General features: G+C 35.7%; 1 protein-coding gene across 9 annotated transcripts in view; it reads right to left on the reverse strand.

The window, feature by feature from the left end:
- PLEKHA7 (pleckstrin homology domain containing A7) overlaps window positions 1-22123 on the reverse strand; it is a 157313-nt gene that overhangs the window by 65661 nt on the left and 69529 nt on the right. For all 9 annotated transcript variants that reach the window (XR_015797091.1, XM_088146002.1, XM_088146010.1 and 6 more), the window contains 3 exons: window positions 12415-12498; window positions 3306-3417; window positions 107-211 (listed from right to left, as the gene is read on the reverse strand). Coding sequence is in view for 8 of the 9 variants with exons in the window: in XM_088146002.1 (XP_088002128.1) it covers window positions 107-211; window positions 3306-3417; window positions 12415-12498 (301 nt within the window). In the remaining variant the exon portion in view is untranslated. The remainder of the gene's footprint in view (window positions 1-106; window positions 212-3305; window positions 3418-12414; window positions 12499-22123) is intronic.

Raw genomic sequence — 22123 nt, forward strand, 5'->3', positions numbered from 1 at the left:
TTTTTCTCATTTCCTTTCTTATCTTTTCTTGTTTAGTTCATTTCTTCTTTTCTCTCCCTTTTCTTTGCAAATTAAAGCAATTTTTGAAAAAATGCATAATACTTACTTGCTTATGAAGCCAGCCTCTTACCACAACAGGGACATTAGGATTCCTCCTTATAGCCTGATCCCTTTTCCCAAAGCTATGAACTTTATTGCCAGATTTTATCAACTAAAAAGAAAACATACATAGGATAAGTACATACAAAATATATTTAGGATTATCCACAAAGAAACAACACTGGAAAAATACAAGAATTGATATTCTACTATTGATTATATATTTTACTCTGTTAGTTGCCTAAGTACAGTGGTACCTCGGGTTACGAACGCCTCTGCTTACGAACTTTTCAGGTTGCGACCAGCTCCAGCCGCAAAAATTTACCTCAGTTTGCGAACTCTGCCTCGGGGTACGAACCGGATCCGTGGCCATTTTCCGCCGTGCCACGTGGTCCGCGGCCATTTTTCCGCCCGTGCCACGTGGTCCGCGACCATTTTCCGCCCGTGCCACATGGTCTGCGGCCATTTTTCCGCCGGTGCCACGTGGTCCGCAGCCGTTTTTCCCCCCTGCCGCGTGGTCCGCGGCCATTTTTCCACCCTGCCACATGGTCCGCGGCTGTTTTTCCGCCCGTGCCATGTGGTCTGCGGCCATTTTTCCGCCCTGCCGTGCAGTCCGCGGCCATTTTTCCGCCCTGCCCCATGGTCCGCGGCCGTTTTTCCGCCCTTGACGCGTGGTCTGCGGACGCCGGAACAGAATAACGGTAATTACATTGAACCTTATGGGAAAATTTGCTTCGGGTTGCGAACAAATCGGGTTGCGACCAGAGTCATTGAACGGATTAAATTCGTAACCCGAGGTACCACTGTACTAACAAAATAATTAGCAGAAGTAATTTCACAACTTTTCAGTCCTCCAAATTCAGTTGCTTGATCTCTGCAGACTGGGTAAAAAGAAAACTGCAGTGCAGAACCATGGATCCTTGGGGCTACTGGGTGCCAGTAGGGTGTCTTTTCCACGTCTGTCATTTTTTGAGATGGAACATTTATTTTTCCCTCTCACAGCTGCTGGAATGTACACATTTAGAGCAATAAAAGAAAGGGAAACCAAAGTGAATTCTATTTCAAGTCTAAAGTGAAATATATTTAGCGATTCCTCCAAAATTTCACTGAGTTAAACCAAATCCAACTGATAATACCTCCTATCCAAATCCACACATAGAAAATTGTTTCGAAAGCTGAATCTTACTTCAGCCTAGTGAAACAATAACCTCTACTATACTTGAGAGAAATAAGCTAGTATGAACAATTCTACTGTCACTTCAAGCTCCCCATCTCTCTATTCCTGAGGTGCCTGCCTCAATGTCTTATGGTAGAACCAAAACCGATGTAAACAAAGTAGTTCCATATCAAGAGCATAAAGCAGGTACCTGAAACTATATTTTCTCATCAGCACCTGTAACGGTCAAAGTACAGTGGTACCTCTACTTAAGAACGCCCCTACTTACGAAATTTTCGAGATACGATCAGCTCCGGCCCCAAAAATTTACCTCTACTTACGAATTCGCCTCGACTTATGAGCCATTTTCCGCCGTTCCACGTGGTCCGCGGCCATTTTTCCGCCCGTTCCATGTGGTCCGCGGCCATTTTCCGCCCGTTCCACGTGGTCCGCGGCCATTTTTCCACTCCTGACACGTGGTCCGCGGCCATTTTTTCCGCCCTGCTGCGTGGTCAGCGGCCGTTTTTCCGCTCCTGACGCGTGGTCCGCGGACGCCAGAATGGATTAACGGTAATTACATTGAACCTTATGGGAAAATTTACTTCGACTTGCGACCAACTCGACTTGCGATCAGAGTCACGGAACAGATTAAGTTCGTAAGTAGAGGTACCACTGTATTCAGAACTTTTGTTTCACCCTAACCCCTACTGGTTGAATGTACTGGTTGGGCCAGTAGAACATTCCCAAGTGGATTTATGCTCATAAAAATTCCCATCAATGGCAGGGAGTCAACTTTCATCTTTTCCCCCTTCCCTCCAAAATTTCCTGAGCTCTGGACAACGTGTTGTGAGGCTAGGGAATCCCCTGAAACAATACGAGTGTGAGATGAGAATGAAAGTTGCAGGGGAATCAAACAAAATTCCTTTATCATTTTGCCAAAGGGATTCTCTGCTGCTCCTATCCATGAAAGGAAGTGCTCAGTATTTAGACCTCAATTAGTTTATTTTATTCTGAATTAGAGAAATAATTTATGATATGCTAAATTATGCTATAACACATTCATGAAAGAGCTGGGGGGTTTTTTAAGGAAAAAAGCTCTTAATATGGGGCTTCAAATTTCCCCCCTACATTTTGGCACATAAAGGCCAAAAGCGCCCTAGGGGATGTAAGATTAAAATATAAAAATATTCAATTTGTTATTTTGAAATGCCTATTTCTCTTGTATAATAGGACAGTTATTCTTATTTTTTGTACTACCTATTTTCATTAAAATATTTATACATTGGGGTATAAACAGTGTTTTCCTAGAAGTGTCTACATCAAACTTCCCTACATGTACGAGATGCCTGTAACATTACTGATTTGGAATTTTTTCATAAAGTTACAATGCCCAGTAGAGTAAACTGGGGCCTACCACCAAAGTATACTGTGCCCAGCTCTTTCATGAATGTGTTATAGCATAATTTAGCATATCATAAATTATTTCTCTAATTCAGAATAAAATAAACTAATTGAGGTCTAAATGCTGAGCACTTCCTTTCATGGATAGGAGCAGCAGAGAATCCCTTTGGCAAAATAATAAAGGAATTTTGTTTGATTCCCCTGAAACTTTCAAAGTACTTATTTTCTGTACTACCTATTTTCATTAAAATATTTATACATTGGGGTATAAACAGTGTTTTCCTAGAAGTGTCTACATCAAACTTCCCTACATGTACGAGATGCCTGTATCATTACTGATTTGGAATTTTTTCATAAAGTTACAATGCCCAGTAGAGTAAACTGGGGCCTACCACCAAAGTATACTGAATATTTTAAAGAAATGCTTATGATGGGTAAATACTACAATGTGTACTTAGGACAAAAATGAACAAAAACAAAAACAAAGAAAACCCTTAAGGACACAGAAAATACATAACATGGGAATGTCTAAACTCATCAATGGTACCTCTAGGGATTTAATACAGCATAGTTAGCACAATGCCCACAAATCCAGCTCATTCTCTTAATATTCTTCATTTTTCAAATTTCATTAAAAACTAAAATTTACCTTGGATCCATGTTTTGCATCTGTAGTGGATGTAGTTACTGCAGTAGATGTTTCACTGACCATACTTGAAGGTCTTTGGTTTATCTGATGCTTGGACATATGTGAATTATGCCTGAAAGAAAGAAATTACAATTTAATTCCTTGTTAGTCTTGCTTTTTAATCCTCACGTGTAACTGTGGAACTAGGATAAATTGGTGTTGCAAACTTTTCCATGCTTCTAGCTCATCAGTTCAATAAATAGTTCAAGCTAGATACAACATCTTTCATATAATTAAAAAAGATAAAATCTTCAAATCAAATTTGACTCCTATACCATGTAGCTTTCTTAGAAGCAATATAGTGGTTTGCTATTGGGTTCTTCCAGCATGTTTTTTCAGCTTCCCAATTTATCTTACAAACCTGGGATTCTCTGAAAGTCTCTTAATTCTCTTTATTTCTACATCCTAATCAGGCCTGGCCCTGTTGCACTTCCAAGGTCCAAAAAAGATTAGTCAGGTGGTGCTGTATAATTGCATACTTGGCTTTCAAAAAGGAAAGTATAGGCCTGGGAATCTTCCTCAGATTAGGTCTGCTACCAGGAACAAAGACTGCACCTTTTACACCAAAATCTAAATCTAGAATGAGGTCCACAATCTCCAAATTTACTTTCTAAAACTGTTTCTAGAATACAATAAATACAGTCTTATCAGTACACCAAACTTGGAAAGGAAAGCATGCTTTTTTGCTGCTACTTCTCCCATAGATTTCTATTCCAAAGCATATTTATCTGTAAGAGAAACTTGGCTGGAAAAGAAGGATGATCAGAAATACTCTGGGTAGATAAGACTAAGCCAGTTAAAAAAATGTTGAATATACATTTATTGTTCAAATAATTTATTCTCAACATGAGCTTTTATACTTATAATTTATAATCAGAAGTGAATTAAATATCTCCAGTTATCACTATTTTAAACCACTGCATAATGTATTAATCATTCTTCTACTACACACATTTTTAAGTATGATCATATTATCACTTATTTCTTATATGAGCTTATTATTTTTCAGAGGTTAAACTACTGTTGTAAATCTTCCTTCCCTCAAACATTTTCACTGATATGACAATTTGTCTATAAATATTTCATTACAGAACAAATCTAAAACCTGCGCCACCTACAGAAATGACAAAAAGTCCGACTTTGGTAATTAAGTATAGAATTTTATTTATTTAAAGGAAGATTCTAATTTTTACCATTCAGACATATAAGAAAATCGTATAATACAATATCCTGTCACTAACATAATAAAGTTATGTAAAGCAGAATAATCACTATCATAATCAAACTTAGTATATTTTATTCAGGGTTAGGAACCTGCTAAATATAATGTTAATTTTTATATTCAGGGAACACAACCAACTAATCTTTCAAATGGAATATTTGAAACTTTATACAGAAAAGGGCCAGGACATAAGGGAGGAAATTTTTAAATACTACTATTAAAATCTATAGCCTATTACAAATATATATCATCTATGTGCTAAGTGGCTCCTTGTCTTGGCTTGGACTGAAAGATAACTGAGAGAAACAATTTCCAACTGCTGCCAAAACAATTACATGGATGAGTACATGAAGTCACCAGGTCGATACATGAGATTTATTTATTATATTGATAAAGAACTGTAATCAAAATTTAATTTTAATAAGGGAGGGGAGAGGTTACGTTGTTTGTAACTGCTGTAAAGAAGATCGGAAGTCACTTCTTTATACAGTATATCTTTTCTTTTTGTTCTATTTATATTTCTTTTCACACATTTTTCTTACTTTCTCACTTCACATTATTCTTTCTTCTTTTCCTTATCTTTAATCTTTATATTATTTCATGTTTATTTTTTTATCTCTGAAAATTTTTAATGAAAATTACACACACACACACACACACACACAGAGTATGTATGTATGTATATGTATGTATGTATGTATGTGTATGTATGTATGTGTATGTATGTATGTGTATGTATATATATATATATATAAAAATCAACTTTACTTTTAATATGCTAAGCACAGCTATCATACACAACTACTTCCTTAAGATACAGCCATACTATTTTTCTCACAGTGCAAGAAAAGCACACTATGAAATTTAGAATACAGTATTTTAACACTTTAAATTTCAATATACAAATAGCATCTTCAGTGTGTATGTGTTTTGAGGGATATGTCCTATTTCAATGATTTAATCAAAAGCTTTCATCAAGCAGAATTTATATCAGTTCACTTTCTAGACACCACCATGAAACTACACAATGTATATAAACATAAAGTGACTACAGGTGGTCCCTGGGTTAAGAATGCCTGGGTTACAGACGAACCCATAGTTAAGAATGGAGCCTATTGTAGCAAAAATCAAGTTAAATACACAATAATTCAAGTTAAATACATAATGGTTTGAGTTCATTACACAATACTACTTATACCGTATTATACAACAGTACTGTTCTGGCTTACACACAAATTCAACTTAAGGACAGACCTTGGGAACGGAATGCGTTCTTAAACTGGGATTACCTGTACTACACATAAACATCCATGCTCCAACTTCTATCCGCACATGCTACAAAATCTACTGTTCACAGTTAAGCTCTACAATACAACTGTACTGTCCTGACTCATCTGACAAGAACACCCAAGTAAGGGATTTAAACTGAATTCTCAAGCTACAAACTCCATCAATGCATTTTTTTATAAAAAGATCAATAAAGCCATACTGATTCTCAGGAATAATCTACTGCAAAACAAATCCAGGAATCTACCCAACAAAAGAGCTCTTCTCAAAATATTCACCTGAAACCTAAATTACCTAGGTGAAAACATTCATGGACTGTGATCCAATGTTATATTAAATGCATTAACCTTCTATGCTTTTGTTGCAATATAGCAGGCCTACACAACATGCAGCCCACCAAGCAACCTTGTGTGGTCCACCAATGTTTTTTTAAAAAGTTGTTTAATCCACTTCCACTGCCCCAAAGGACGTGCTGCTGAGCACCTCCAGGCCTTGCTGCCACTGCCAGCTCCAATGATACCACTGCTCTGCTAGCTGCCTATCAGCTCATCGTCATGCCAGGTATTTCTTTGCAGCCTAAAATGACTTTTAATTTATCAATGTGGTCCTTTCCCCTCTACAAGTTGCGCAGGCCTGCAATATAGTAACACAGTAATATAGTATTGTGAAAGACAATTTTAATATCCCATCTGAACTGGATTCTATTCGTATTCATTCTATCAAAGTTTCTAGTCCCAATTGATTGACTGAATTTATTTATTTACTTATTTATAAGACTTACATGGCTGCCTATTTTATCCATGATAATCCTTGGTGGCTCACAATGATATTCAATAAAAACAGAATAAATATATCCAACAGAACTTCACCACAACATCGTATATCCCAATCATAGTACCACAACATCCCACCAACTCTACATTTACATTTGATTATGTGCCATGCACTTGATGTCAACTCTTACTGACCACACTGATAAGATTTTCTCCAGGATGATCTGTTCTCAGTTAGGTCTTCCAATGGTGTACCCATTACTGCTATAATTGAGTCTATTCACCTTGCTGGTCATCTTTTTTTCTTACCTGCACCCTTTCCAGCATTATACACTTCTCCAAAGAGCTGGGTCTTCACATAATGTGTCTGAAGTAGGATAATTTGAGCCCGGTCATGTGTGAGAACCCTGGGTTGATTTGTTTGGTGATCCATTGGTTTGTTTTCTTGGCTATCCAGGAGATATTCTCAGGAGTCTTCTCCAACACCAAAGTTCAAAAGTGTCAATACTCTTTCTATCCTGCTTCTTCGAAGTCCAACTTTAGCTTCCACAGATTGTCATAGGGAAAACCATTGTCTGCATTATTCTGATCTTTGTAGATTCCACATCATGGCATCTGAATATCTTTTCTAAAGCCTTCACTACTAATCTACCAAGTACTAGCTTGTGGCAGATTGCTGGTTCCTTTACTCTTGATAGTCAATCCTAAAAGGCAAAAGCTATCCACCAGTCCATTTTAAGGCTGGCTGCCATACCTATTTTCATTAATTTGGTCTTCTTTATATTCCATCTTAGTTCCACTTTTTCATTGTGCTCCTTGACTTTTATTACTATTGCTTGGGGATGTTTTCAGATATCAGAGTATTCTAGGATAGGTTATTCTAATTGTATTTAAGCAAGGTCAGGGATTGAGGGGACAGAAAAGTGGGCATGATTATGGGTAAAATAATCAAGATAATGTTATGTTCACAGACTTTTAGCTAAAACCAATAAAACACACACTGCCACAATGACCAAAAGTTGTTTAGTAATATACAATATTAGTTACTTAATTATAAATATATTATGGAATAATTTTTATTGTGGTAATTTCAGGCACCTTGTGTCACTAGTAATTAAGAAAGGAAAAAATCACTCAAGACACATAAATATGGCTTAAATATTTGAAAACCTGAATTCAGCAGCATGAGTAATGACTCAACTTTAGATAATAAATATTACAATTTTTATGGCAATATAGTTGTTTATATAACATTGTTTATATAAAAAGCAAAGTAAAAACAGCAAGAGGGAAAAATCCAAAATCTATATTAAGATAATTTCTTAGTAGTCCAATTGAGAATTTATAAAATAGTATCCAAGCATGAAACTGAGCAAACTCAGGGAGGCAGTGAAGGACAGGAAGGCCTGGTGCAATATGGTTCATGGGGTCACGAAGAGTCAGACATGACTTAACGACTGAACAACAATCCAAGCTTTTGAGTTTCCACAAATACTTCATCATGCAAAATCAGGAAAAATATTTGATGGAGAGCTTTTAGAAATTTTAAACTTCGCATGCTATTCTATAAATCCTTTATGAATAATAAAGGTATTGCTTTAATATGATTTGAGAACCCCAGCCTCCAAGGTCAACATGGCTACTTTGGCTTGATACTGAATTGAGAAAATAGTAATTTCAACTATTAAATTGGGATATCTTACACAAGAGCAGGAACTGAATCATCTGAGTTAATATTCCATCCCACTAGTAGGTAGCCCTAACTTTATTGACTCTTTTTATTTAGTACTTAATACTTTTTCCAGCTTTCTTAATGTTATCCACTTGATCTCCCTTTTACTTATTTTAGCTGCCGGGTTTAATACTTCCAAAATGAGGAAGCAACTTTCATTTTTTTTTCAAATATAATTTTTATTAACAATTGTAATTATAGTAGTAAAAACTAATACAAACTAAACTTAGAGAAAGAAGATAGAATGAAATAATAGAAAGTGCAAGAAAAAAGAAAAAGAAATAAGAAAGAGTATAATAAAGAAAATGAAAATAGTGACTTCCAATATGACACAAGTTTAAACAAATTTACTAACTCTTCACCCCCTATAAGGTTAAACAAATATCTCTTCCTCCCATATCCCATCCCTTAGCTATAAGCAAATCTATAAAACATAAACTTTTCAATCCTGGTGTCAGCAAAAACTCCATAAAGGGTTGCCAGAACATTGCAAAAAATGTCTTATTTTAACCTTGATCAAGTAAACCAACTTTACATTCCTTTCTTTTACTTCTAACAGTCTTAATATTTAATTCAATCAAATATTGTCATAGGATTTTATTTCTCTTCAAGTCTTCTTTATCCCATTGCACAGATTTTTTCACGGCTCTAACAAGCCTCTTTTGTAGATCCAATAAAAAAAATGTTTTCCAGGTCATTCTCTTGGTTTATCATTTGTATTTCCTTTTTAATTTTTAAAACTTTAGGCAGTTTTTTTTGTATATCCAGTAAAGTGTCCTTTTCCAAATCATTCTCTTGACCTGTCATTTGTAGTTCCACATTCTGTACTTTTTCTATCTTGTCAGATAAAATTTGTTCCACATCTGTCATTCCTTCATTTGTATCTTTTAGACACAGTCTATCCATAGAAGCAGACATCATTACTGACAGTGTTGATATTGTAATTACTAACTCCTGGCTCCATTCTTCAAAAATCTCCTTTAATATTTCTGTTATAATGTTTTGTGTCATTTTGTAAGTCCCAGTATTAATTGACATCAGGCATGTTTTTTTTTCTTCTGCTTAAAATCTTTAGTTCCCATCTAGAGTCCAGTTTCTAAAATCATCACTTATCTTTTGTTATGACTTGCAATAACCCGGATAGCCAAAATAAGTCTGTTTTCCACAAGAAGTTCTTTATTTTTTATAGTTAATTCCAAAATCTTATAGTAAAAGTCAATATTCCAAATTTATCTGGACCCTTAATCTAACTTTCGTAGATCAAAATCTTATTTAGCTTTTTGCTGTTTATTTCAGATTCTTTAAGTTCTTAAGCTTGTAATTTTTCTTTTGTTCAGAGTTGAAGATAAACTCACCAGATGAAGACTTGTCAAACCTGTCATTCTGAAGGTCTCTAATAGCTTTAAGATAGTTAATAGGCAATTTCTGAAAGTGATTGGAAAGTAACGTTTGTGAAGTTAGTATCCTTTAAAAGGGTCTGCCACGGTTACGAGCAAGATGGCTGACCCTGTCATCTCCCAGTGCTCAAACCCGCAGAAAACTGTTGTCCTGCAGTCTCCTCATGAGGAGCAGCCATATGGAGCACATATGGGTGATCTCCCATCCTCTCCTTATCTGGAGAGTTCCAAGGATCCAGTCTCCTCACCAGTTCCTTGGTCTTTGCCATGGTTGTCGGCTCTGCTTTTGCAGAGTTATCTTCAGTTCGCCATACCTCTCTCAGAAGTCCCAAAATTAGGAAGCAACTTTTGGTTTGCTCTTTCTTCCTAGAAAGCTTCAGTAGAGTTCTTGGGCAAATTAATGCAACTTCTTTCCTTGATAGATCCAATCTTCACAGATATGGACCACTTACAGAATCCATCTGAGACTATAGTTTTTTTTTTTCATTTCCTTTCTTTTCTGCTTTTTTAACTATCTTGTCTGATTAAAAAGTATCTGTCTTTCTCCAGGAAGATCTACCTACAGAAATTTGGGAAGGCACAGCAGCAGATGAACTATCCAATGGGAGGATGTGGTACTGTAGTCTGCATTCCAGAGTGAATCCCTGACATACAGTTGCTAAAGCATACCTGTCTGGACAGCATTTTCTTAAACCAGCTTAGAATCAAGCCAAGATGAACACAGGATAGGAACAGTGTAAATGAGAGGTGCAGGTATGCCCTAAGATGATCCAGCAGGAGAACTGTTATTTTACATTTTGTTCTTAAGTATTTTGGAGACTCAGAAGGAAAAAAACAGATTAAAAGGACAGTAACTTTGAAGATCAACAAGGATGCTCTGTCTTACTAACAGAAAAATGTTGCTACATTAAGTTAATTATTTTCTGCAGACTCGAGTCTTAACAAAATCAAATTTAACTAAATATATTTATTTAATAAACTTAAATTGGGTTTTATATAGTATAATAATATTCCTGAATGAAGATACTCTTATGTATTGAAATAAATGTTAATTTAAGAGTTTACTTTTGCCTTTTAAACCTATGCTGTATTACAAAATAAATATTACATTGCATTTTAAGAGTATAATTTGTAACAGAGTTTTCACTTAATTTGAATTTATTCTTTTTGTTGCAGGAAAATCCTATAGCTTTTAAAAACTCCTAATATGGAATGTACGTATCAACCACTACTGCTATTTTTCCAAATTAAAGTGCTCGTGCCATATTGCATTTTAAATCTTCAGACAACAGCACAGGTTGCAAAAGGAAAGATGAGACTTAAATTAGCAACACGACAAACAGAATTTTCCATTGAAGGTTATGGATGAATGAAGCCATGGGATACAACATATTGCTGCACTGAAATCTCACTAGTCTTATCTAGCTCAACACAGCCAAATAAAAGGTCTGACAAATGGGATGTCCAGAATGTTTCCATTGTTGTCACTGATACTCAATCAAAGAATACATGAAAACAGGCAGCTAAAACAATTATTGGGTCATTGTTCATTATTTCTTTTATAAAAGAGCAAACTATCAGAGGAAAGCAGCTAGTGAAACCATGACAATGAATGTCATGGCTTCACTCAAGATAGCAGAAGGTTAACTGTCATCTATTTTGAATTTAATGTGTTTTCAGCACTCAACAATTTTACTGATTGTATATTTTTTTTACACAATATTTATTTTTTCCACAATTACAAAGCATCTGATTAAAGGTATAAAACGTTTTTAAATATCCCAAATACAATACTGTAGACAAATAATACTGAAAGCAGGATGATATACTATAATGCTCATAACGCTTTCGAAGAGGTGATCTGATACATCTAATAAGTGCTATAACAGCTTTTGTTTCCTTCTGTTTGCATCTGAGGAAAATATTTTAATATATAAACAGTTGCATTTTATTAGATTTTTTTTAAATCCTGCCTTTATTATTTTTATAAATAACTCAAGGTAGCAAACATACCTCATACTCCTTCCTCCTCTTCTTTTCCCCACAACAACAACCCTGTGAAGTGGGTTGGGCTGAGAGAGAGTGACTGGCCCAAAGTCACCAGTCCAGCTTTCATGCCTAAGGTGGGACTAAAACTCACAGCATTTGCATCTATCCTTGTTTTGGCACAAATCAATATTCTGAAGACTGCCTTTTTTTTGCTAACTTCTGCACTTTTTGAAAAGGGGTATACAACCCTTTTCAGGCTGAAGGGTTTATCTGGCCTTTGAATAGCATGGTGAGAACTGCCTTGGGAGACCAGCAGGACAATGAACTAAGCAGGACTAGAACAAAAACCAAAATAGATTTCATTGTAATTCAATTAATTAAATAATATGTGTATTATTATTCCCTATGCATCTAATAATTTTCCCCTTGTCACATTACAAAATATAATTCAGCAACAGCTTTTTAATGGAGACAGTACCCTTATTTTTGGAGCCTGGAATGAAAGAACAGTACAATGGGAAAAAATTGTTCCATCAGTCATTGATAAGCAATTGGAATGAAATAACAGTAGACACTAATGGGCAGTTATAGAGTAGGCTTATAGAACTTCAGCTACTAATTGGAGGTTAAGAATAGTTACTAGATGTGTAAGACAAATCAATCTACTTACTCCTCTTGTAAAATAAACTCCACGTTTTCTGGGGAAAATTGACCAGTCACTGGATGTTTAAATGTTGTAGTTTGGTGGTTGTGGCTGAAAGGAAAATCAAAATCTAGTTCAATACCAATGTAAGCACAAATATCATAAAGTAACATTCTACAAAAATATTATTACATCTGAATGGCTTTTGCTTTGCATAGGTATGTTTCTTGCAATAAGCTAGAGAGATGAGATACCAGTAGTTTCTTGAATGTATTACAGATCTACTACTGTTTATTTAAGTCTGTAACAAGGATCCATTTGTTATGTTCCCACTTTTGATATTTAAGAAAACTAAGCAATGCGTATTTCCATATTCACTTTCAAATACACTGCTTTTGTTTTTAAAAGATTAAATTATTAACATTTGTATCTCCTAAATCTTTGTAGTTGCACTTGCTGCACCATGTGAGTGTCTTCACCCTATGGCTTCAGAGAATCCTCCCTTGTCCACAATTGGCCAGTAAATAAGGGCAAGACTTGGAGCAGCAGACAGTTCAGTGAGAGGGCAAAAAAGGCAAAGGCCACCATGCTGCAGGATGGAACAAACTGATGGGAGGGCAGGAAGAGCACCAGGCATCATAGTACCTTGACTGCTGGAGGGATAAGAAGGGCATATCTCAGAAGTACAAGGTAGGCCAAAGAGTGAATTCCTGCCAATGGGCAACCACCCCTTCCACAGTTCCAGTGAAAACACTGCAAAACACTCTATTTTTACTGTGTTTCTTCTGGAGCAATAGTTGAGCTGATTAACTTTCAAAATTAATTGGATCAGGACCAATGGAAACCCTGTGGCACTGCAGGGACATAGGAGTAGTTAAACCCATGTCTTGGACTTCATAAAGCAGATTTATATGAACAATGACAAGTACAGTCCCAGAGCACTTTAAAAAAGAAAGGAGACTTGCACACCATTCAGTTAAATTCACAATACACACTAACATTTACTGAGGAGAGGAAGCTCAAACTGGTCTCAGTGGGGGTTGCAAACTGCAACTGACAAGGTAGGAGAACTGAGAAGAACCCAAGATTGTATTTAAAACCCATTGTTTGTCTAAACTTCTTCAGAGAGGGGTCATCTTAAATTTGGAGTCATTTTCCTAATCATTGGATACAATACATAACATACAAATGAAGTCAGTGAGTTATTAGCTTGTCCTGCAATGTGGAGTTCTGGTGTTCTCTGAGCTTGATTGTTTCCTTGCAGAAGTTTCATGCATGGATGATGGTACCTAGTTGGGTAATGAAATGTACACAAGCAAACTACCAAGCTCAGAAAGCACCAAGAACTCTGCAGTTCAACCTTGAGCTACAGATACTCTCTTCTGTTGGATTCATCCTGCAGTCTTGCAGAAGCTCTGCCACTGTTCAATTCTTTAAAAGTCATTGCAGTTCCACTTCACAATCACATTTTCTTTGCTTACTTACAATCTTGTCAGAATTCCATATCACTGGCCACAGCTTGATTATTGGTAGTTTCTTGTGTATTTCTAGGGAGGCTTCAGAGATAACTGGACAGTTGCTATGTACACTAGGGAAGCTGCCACTGTTGCTGTATTTATGTATATTTGAATAAGTTTACTTTGCCACAATACTTGATGCGTGGGGAATAGAACACTAGCTTCTGTTGCTTTATAGAAAATATATGCACACCCGTGTGCATGTATACACAGACACACACACATACTGCATCACGTAATTTGAACAAATATTTAAACTGGCTGAAGTTCATTTGAACAAGACACGCTTAGTTATGGAGGTCAGCTGTTCTTTTCTACCAGTAAGCTGCCTTGACATTCTTTCTTTGCTACCTGGTTAATTATTCATGCGTGGCTCAAGGTTAACTGTGATTTTCTGAAGACTGGGCTCTAATCAGCTTGAGTACAACTATTCAGAGAAAAAGGTTTATAGCCGGCTGTGCATATCCATGTTTTGACAGGTTAACTCCTATGTGAACATAAAAGTCCTCATTTGTTTTTAATATATATTCCCACATCCCTTTCCTTTTATCTGTTAGTTAAAATGTGAGGTATCCATCTAAAACAAAGTTTCTGATTTATAAAAATGTACACAGAAATATGAAATGAGATTCATCATGCTGAATTCACAGAATTAAATACAAAGTGCTGCAAGTCTATTCATATAAAATATTGTAACATAAGTTGGTTATTTAGAATAATCAAATTTGAATGATTCTGAATTATGTATAACAATTGTCTAGGGCCAAGGTCTAACATTCTATTTTAAGCAAGTTCAATTGTTCGAATGGAAATTTTCTTTCTTCTAACATTTCTTCCTTTGAACAGCACACACCTATATTATATACTGTATGAATAATGATCAGTGTTCTTAGGTTTTTAGCTATTTGCACCAAGACCATATTCAGAATCCATATGGCCAGTTCTTTAACTTTTTCTTCACTGCAAACACAGAAACTGTGATATAAAAACTATTTATATCAATAAATAGAAGCCAAAACTGATTATGTTTAAACTTCCAATTCCAAATACATTTGTCTTTAAGGTGTCACAAGACTCTTCACTGTCTTCATTTCTGTTGAATAAAATAAACTCAGGCAAAACTGCTTCATCATTTTGGATTTAGCTTTCCAAAACCAACTTCTAACTTCTCATGTAATTTAAAAGCACACATTATTTATTATCATGCTACCTCTCCCCAAAAGCCCATGCTACTAGATTCTGAAATATTGCTCCTATACTTGCACGCAATAGTGATTACAAAAACACAATCCGATGTTTACATTTTATCATACTTATGTAACTATTATTTTAAACCCTTTATGCCTATCCATGCTAAAATGTGTGTAAAGCTAGCACTGCTAGCAAACATATATTTGGGGATTAGGAATTCAGGACCACCCAGCCATGCCTGACAAAATATATTAAAGATTCATTTTTAAGGTCCATTTGGGAAAGTGGCAGCTGAAAGCTAACAGTGTTGCTAGGTTTTGAATATTTTAAATACAATAACTATGGGGTATAAGTATTAGCAGCTGATCCCTGTTTGTAGCCTTTCAACTGCAGCTACAGAATTATGTCTTTATCTATCATAACAATAGGCTGCATACCAGTAATTTTGGTACTTCAAGGGGTCATTTGTTCTGGCTTGGAGCCTCATTCGTGAATATTCTAGGCAAATATTTACGTGGGCAAATATTATCTTAACTACATATGCTTAGGACACCACCTCTTTATTCTCTTCAATTCTTTTCTGAAGGGTGTAGATTAGCATCATTTGGTATGATTGCCTCATTTTCTGCATTCAGTCTTAGATAACTTATTTTCAGTGTTCTGTTTTTCACATTTTATTTTCTTTCCATTCTGTGCAATTCACTTCAGGTATGCACAGTGGTCACTCAAAAGGTATGCACACATACATATATGCACACACATACACATACACACTCACTGAAGGCCTCAGATGCCATGATGTATCTATATCTACAAAGATCGGAATAATGCAGACAATGGTTACTGGAGTTAGGAGGACACAATTTGAGGTTTGGGTGGCATGGTTATCTATGGTACAATAAAGCTAAGGTTAGTGTAGGTTTCAAAAACCACTTGTTAAACATGTCATATTGAGAATATTTAATAGATATAAACCCAGGTTGTGTCTGAAAACACCTTTGTGGCTTTCACCACAAGAAGCATATTATAGAAGAGAAGTGATAAGTAAACACAAATGGTTACCAGGGAAAATTCAAAATAAAATCAAGAGAAGATTTGACATTAGAAGGTTATACGTGTCAATGGTTTTCCTACGTACAATTATTAGAAAGATTTAAAGTAGACAAAAGGGCTTTTCATTTTGAATACTCTAAACCCGAATTTGAAACAGAATGATGTACAAATGATTAACTTATTGCTAAAATGTATAAACTTTTATTGAAATTTGAAACAGAAGAACAAGTGAAAGAACATATGATAAAATGGGCTAAAATTTTTGATTATAACATACAAATGGAACAATGGGAAAATACAGTATGTGGATGAAAGGATTGAAATTTACATTATCTTATAATCTTAAAGAGAATTTTTATAAAATGATGTATCGTTGGTATTTGTCACCGGGAAAATTGTCTAAAATGTATAAAGGTACTTCAGATTTATGCTGGAAATATGAACAAGAGGGGACTTTGTAACATGTTTGGTGTACGTGTAAAAAAGCTAGGAAATTTTGGATCCAAATATGTATACTAATTCAGAAGATTTTAAAGATTAATATACAACTGAAGCCAGAGGTGTTTCTTTTGGGACTGACTGAGAAAAAGTTGGAAAAAACTTGTGGAACTTTGTTTCTATATATGATAACTGCAGGTAGACTTTTAAATGCACAGTGGTGGAAAGATCTGACATTGTTCAAAATGGAAGAGTGGATGGTAAAAACGTTGGAGCTTGCTGAGATGGCTAAATTGACAACCCTGATTACAGAAAAGACACTAATTAAATTTAATGTTGACTGGAAACCCCTTTTGGACTTTTTGTGTGAAACAAACAAAAAAAAGAACTTATGATATATGGGTTTGAAGACTAGAAAAAATTGTAGACGATAGAAAAAATGGAAGTTATGTTGTAACCACAGAGTAAGAGTTTAATTTAAATTTATATACCTATAACTGTTGTAAAAGAAAATTGGAAGTCATTTCTTTATATTTCTTTTTTCTTTTTCTGCACTTTTGGCTTTGTTCTCTTTCTTTCTTTACTTTTTTTCCCTTTCCTTTATCTTAAATATTAGTTTCTGTTAGTTTTTATCTTTGTTTAAAAATCTAATAAAATTATTTAAAAAAGGGAAAATTACTAGATTTTAAAAGTGTACCCAAAATTAATTTATCAGGAGTATTGTTGTAGCAGTTGAAAGTTTCAGCTGAATTATTCACATAAATATGTGGGGTTTAGAAAGGCTATATTATTTATTATCAGTTTTCCATGGAAAGTGGATTAGGGATAGATACCTAGTCAATATGTTACTGATTTGTAGACCTACATAAAAAAAGAGTCCAGAAATGAGATGGATTAATTTTTAAGGATTTTGTAACTGTTAAAGGAAGGATCTATGACTCATGGAAAAAAATACAACATATATTTATATATGTGTGTGTGTCTGTGTGTGTGTATATATATATGTGTGTGTGTATGTGTGTGTGTCTATGAATGATTGTTTTTTATTCCACCTTTCTTATTTTTATAAATAACTCAAGGTGACGAACATACCTAATACTCCTTCCTCTTCCTATTTTCCCCACAACAACAACCCTGTGAGGTGAGTTGGGTTGAGAGAGTGTGACTGGCCCAAAGTCACCCAGCCAGCTTTCATGCCTAAGGCAAGACTAGAACTCACAGTCTCCTGGCTTCTACCCTGGTGCCTTAACCACTAGACCAAACTGGCTCATATCCCCTATAAGTGTGCCCTACATTCTCAAAACAAAAACTAATTTGCTAACTATTACACAGATCAGCTGTAGCCATTGTTTGCCAAATGGACATCTATACATTCACATATACAAGGCAATTAGTACAAAACGCTATACCAGAACTTTTGGTAACTGAGATTTTGGTAAGAACCTACTCTCACCTTCTTGTACCATTCCCACAAACTGCCAACACAACCCCTAGACCCTAAGGCATTTATAGGAAAACCAGAACTGGGTTGTGTGAAATGACTACTCTTACAAGTAAACAATCTATAACTCTTTATTACATTTGTGTATTACATATGCAGAAGAATAGTAAGTTTACTAACAGATGGTTGGACAGGTGTTTCAGGACAATATTCAGGAAAGTGGTGTTCCCCCAAAGGATGCAACATCCAAATGATAATGTTTCACAAAACTGGGCACTTGGGACTATAGTACTATCTTTCATAGTTCCATACTCACATACAACAGCTGCTATATGGCCTTTATAGCTGTTATGCAATAGAAAATACCTTCTGTGCTAAAGCATATAGGAAAGACACAGCTAGACCCTGAGCAATAATCACAGTGACTCTTACAAATGAATCATGTGAAGTTAGGACAGAACACGAGTGATTATCTGATTCCAATAGACTTAACAGCTGAAGTAAAAATAGTGGAAGCACAATATCCTATGGCAGGTGAACAGAGACAATGGAGAATAAAATGGGTCTAAGAACAGAAAGCTTGCTAGCATGGAAAGCTGAAGTAATTCACTTGAGTGTGGAATAACTTTTAAGTATACGTCCTGGTATCAATTGATGCATATATATACAATCAACCAGATGGGACATGCAATCCCCCCACCAAACTATGCCTTAAGAAACTGTGATAAAACCTTCCCAGCACTTACTACAGGTATAAACTTAGCAAAAATGCAGCATAGTAAAGACTGGATCTCCAGAGTGATCTGGGCTGATTTTTAATGGATTATGGCAGGACCTTTGAATTTGCCATTCTGAAATACAGAGTCATGTGATATCTGCACTAATTTCAACTTTTAAAAACCCCATAAATTATATTAGTAGTGCTGCACTGACTATGTCAACTGATAATATCTAAAAGCATCATAGATAACAAGAATGTTTTATCATCCAAGTGATGACAGATGTCATAACTGAATATTCTCATGCAAACCAAAAGCGTAGATATGTCAGATATCTGATATAGGAAATCACAGCAACATTTTCCCTAACAGGATACTCTGTTTGAACAATATATTCTCATTATGCTGCACAGACAGATATACTCTATATTTTTATGGGGGGAACCCTCAATATTTTGTTAATTTATTTCTTTAAATTTTACCATATACTACTGACTTGGGCTGTTGCCTCTCTGAGTCAATTTCCTCTACACTTTCCCCTAAGGGCCTAAATTGCTAAGGCCCTTCTTTCATCTCCTTCTTTGCTATGGAGTTCTTAAGTAGCCCTGCATAGCACACACGACTAGCAGCAGGCATCTCTCCCACAGCATCTTTAGGCCTCTTTCTTTTTTCTTCCAGCCTTATTTCTCCAACTTCCCTCTTCTGAGCTCTCCAGTTTCGCTCGTCAAGCCAGTCAGCCAGCAAGCCCTCTTTTTAAAAAGCTGCATTCCTTTTAAAGGGAACAGTTCTCTTTTCTCCTTGGTGGGCTGCTTCTTAAGTTTTCAGGGGAAGGGAAGTGGGAGGAAATAGTACCGAGCTTCTTCCCTCACAGTTATCCTTTCACATTTACCTACTACAGATGTAAGAGAGGAAGACATTAAAGCAATTCTATGGCAAGCTGCAAGAGGTGTTAAACACAGCATCAGTAGAGGAAGCAGTACTATTAATGAGAGATTGGAATGTTTGGAGAAACAAAGGAACTTGGAATTATAGGAAGATTTGGACTGGGTAATCGCTATATTGCAGGAGAAGGTTTAAGAAAGCTCTGTAAAGAGAATTCTTTCAACTGAAGAGAGTATCTGTAGCTCAGGGTTGAACTGTGGAGTCCTTGGTGCTCTGTGAGCTTGGTTGTTTGCTTGCAGACATTTCATTACCCAACTAGGGAACATTTGAGTGAGTGTGCGGTTTGCTCCCTGTTTATATACAGTAGCTTGCCTTGCCAGTTGTGGTGGGGGTGTGGTTTTCTCCTTGGTAATTCCTTGATTGGGGTATTGTTTCCTGCTTTATTGTTTGCCTGGTGTTAATCCCTGCTTAACTGGGGGTTGGCTGCTGGAGAGGATGTATTCTGGTCTTTTTGTTTCCTTCTTAGCTTTTTTATTGTCTCTTTTGAATAGTGGGTAAATATGGCTTATTGATGGCTGATTTGTCTGAATGCCAAGCTTCCAGGAATTCCCTAGCATTTTTGAATTTAGCTTGGTCTAGAATGCTCAGTTTCCCAGTTGACTATGGACTTCCCAGTTGATTATGGACAGACTCAACCATAGTTTCAACTATGTTGCAATGTTGTGACACATATTTCATCACTTTCCTGCCATGGATGCCTCCAGTCAGAATATAAGATCAGTGCAAGGAACAGAATTAGCAGGCTTAATATATGCAAATGAGAACCCAAGGAACTATGAAAAGAGATAAGTGACATCACAAAAATTGAAACAGAAATTTCAAAGAGGTAAAGATCCAAGTAGCTTTCAGGACATGCCATCAAAATATTCAAAGTATTCATGATATCAAAGTAAAGTATAAATGAATCAATAGTTTTTACAATGTCCAATGTGAAAGCTGGACATTGAGAAAAAATGATGGACAACTGAAAATTATTAATTTGGAGAATCTGGATCAAAGACATTACTGGAATGTCCTTGGGTACGAATTATTACTAAAGACAGGTCAAAAGGTCAACATATTTGTCCATATGTTGCCAGGAATATGTCAGCTAGATGGTGCCGAACTACTAATGAATAGATATTCCTATTCCTTGTGAATAGAAACTGCTTTCTTGTATTTTTCCTGTTGAACAGACTTCCTATCTGAAATCTCTTTACAGTTCTGCTTATCAGGAATTGAATACTTTCAATGATCTAAGTCTTCTCAAAACATATTTTCTTTAGCAGTAAATCTCAAGCTAAACGTTTCACAATTGTGTTGATGACTGTAATTTTTTTAAAGTCAAATATAAGACTAATATAAAACAAAATCATGACAATTATTTTTCAAATACTTGGCAATTATGCCAAAAAGTACCACTAGATGCTATCTTGTCTCAAATGTACATAAAGCATCCAGCTGTACTTCTCTATAACCCCTGAATCACTCTTGTATTTTCAGAAGTATTGGAGCTGCTACTGCCAAAACTGTATTAGTGATAACAAATTTGGTAGCCCTGTTGCCCTGTTATCTGCTTCCTCTTTCTTGCCTGCCTCTGAGTAAGCAAGAAAGTGTACAGCAAAATTCTGTACACAGGTCTACCTACCATGGCCACCAAATACTGTCTACTTAATTTATGAGGAGGAATGCTCTGAGCCAAAGCTATTGGTGGCTGTACCTCTGAATCTAGTGTCTCATCAAGAGAAAAGATAGAGGATACAAGACAACACAGAAACTGTATGTGGATAATAGTAAATGTAATAATAGATCCATAATACTTTGTGGGAACTGATGCTACCTATACAAATAACACAACACAAGAGAAGAGATAAATAGACAAATAGAAAGATGAAGCCAAACTAAAGTACTGTATTAATTAAAATAATAACAATTATAATAGGAAGGATAAATGAACATGAACAAATTATTGGGGTTGAATTTATATTGAAAGTGTGTATTTTAGGGGAGAAGAGATAACAACCTGGGATGGAAACTAACAGAAAAAGAGAGAAATCATCATCTAGAATTATTTAAGATCTTAGCTTATTCTAGATTCTGAACAGCCAAATAGGAAATGGAAAATATGCAAATTGTAATGGGAGACAAGATAAAACTTGTACTCTTAGTGAGTAGGTGATTTTATGGGCAGGAGTTGAGGAACACAAAAATTATAGTCCCAGAAAGTTTAGTACCAAACATCACATGTTTTACTGGCTTTCTGATCTTACATTAAGGTTGTCTATGGGCCAAAACAGATAACAACAACAACAGTGTTGGCCTGCTTTTGTGTATTTAATAGGAGTTTGATATGCAAAGATTACCAGATACAATTTTTATGGCAGGTATAAAGGTTACCACTTCTAATTGCTATGGATAAAGACACTGCTAAAGTACCTTTCAAACTTTGTTATAAG

Source organism: Python bivittatus, unplaced genomic scaffold (genome assembly GCF_059951505.1).
Source record: "Python bivittatus isolate LINGU-HERP-01145 unplaced genomic scaffold, Pbiv_v1 ctg000480_np1212, whole genome shotgun sequence".
In the NCBI taxonomy this organism is placed as follows: domain Eukaryota; kingdom Metazoa; phylum Chordata; class Lepidosauria; order Squamata; family Pythonidae; genus Python; species Python bivittatus.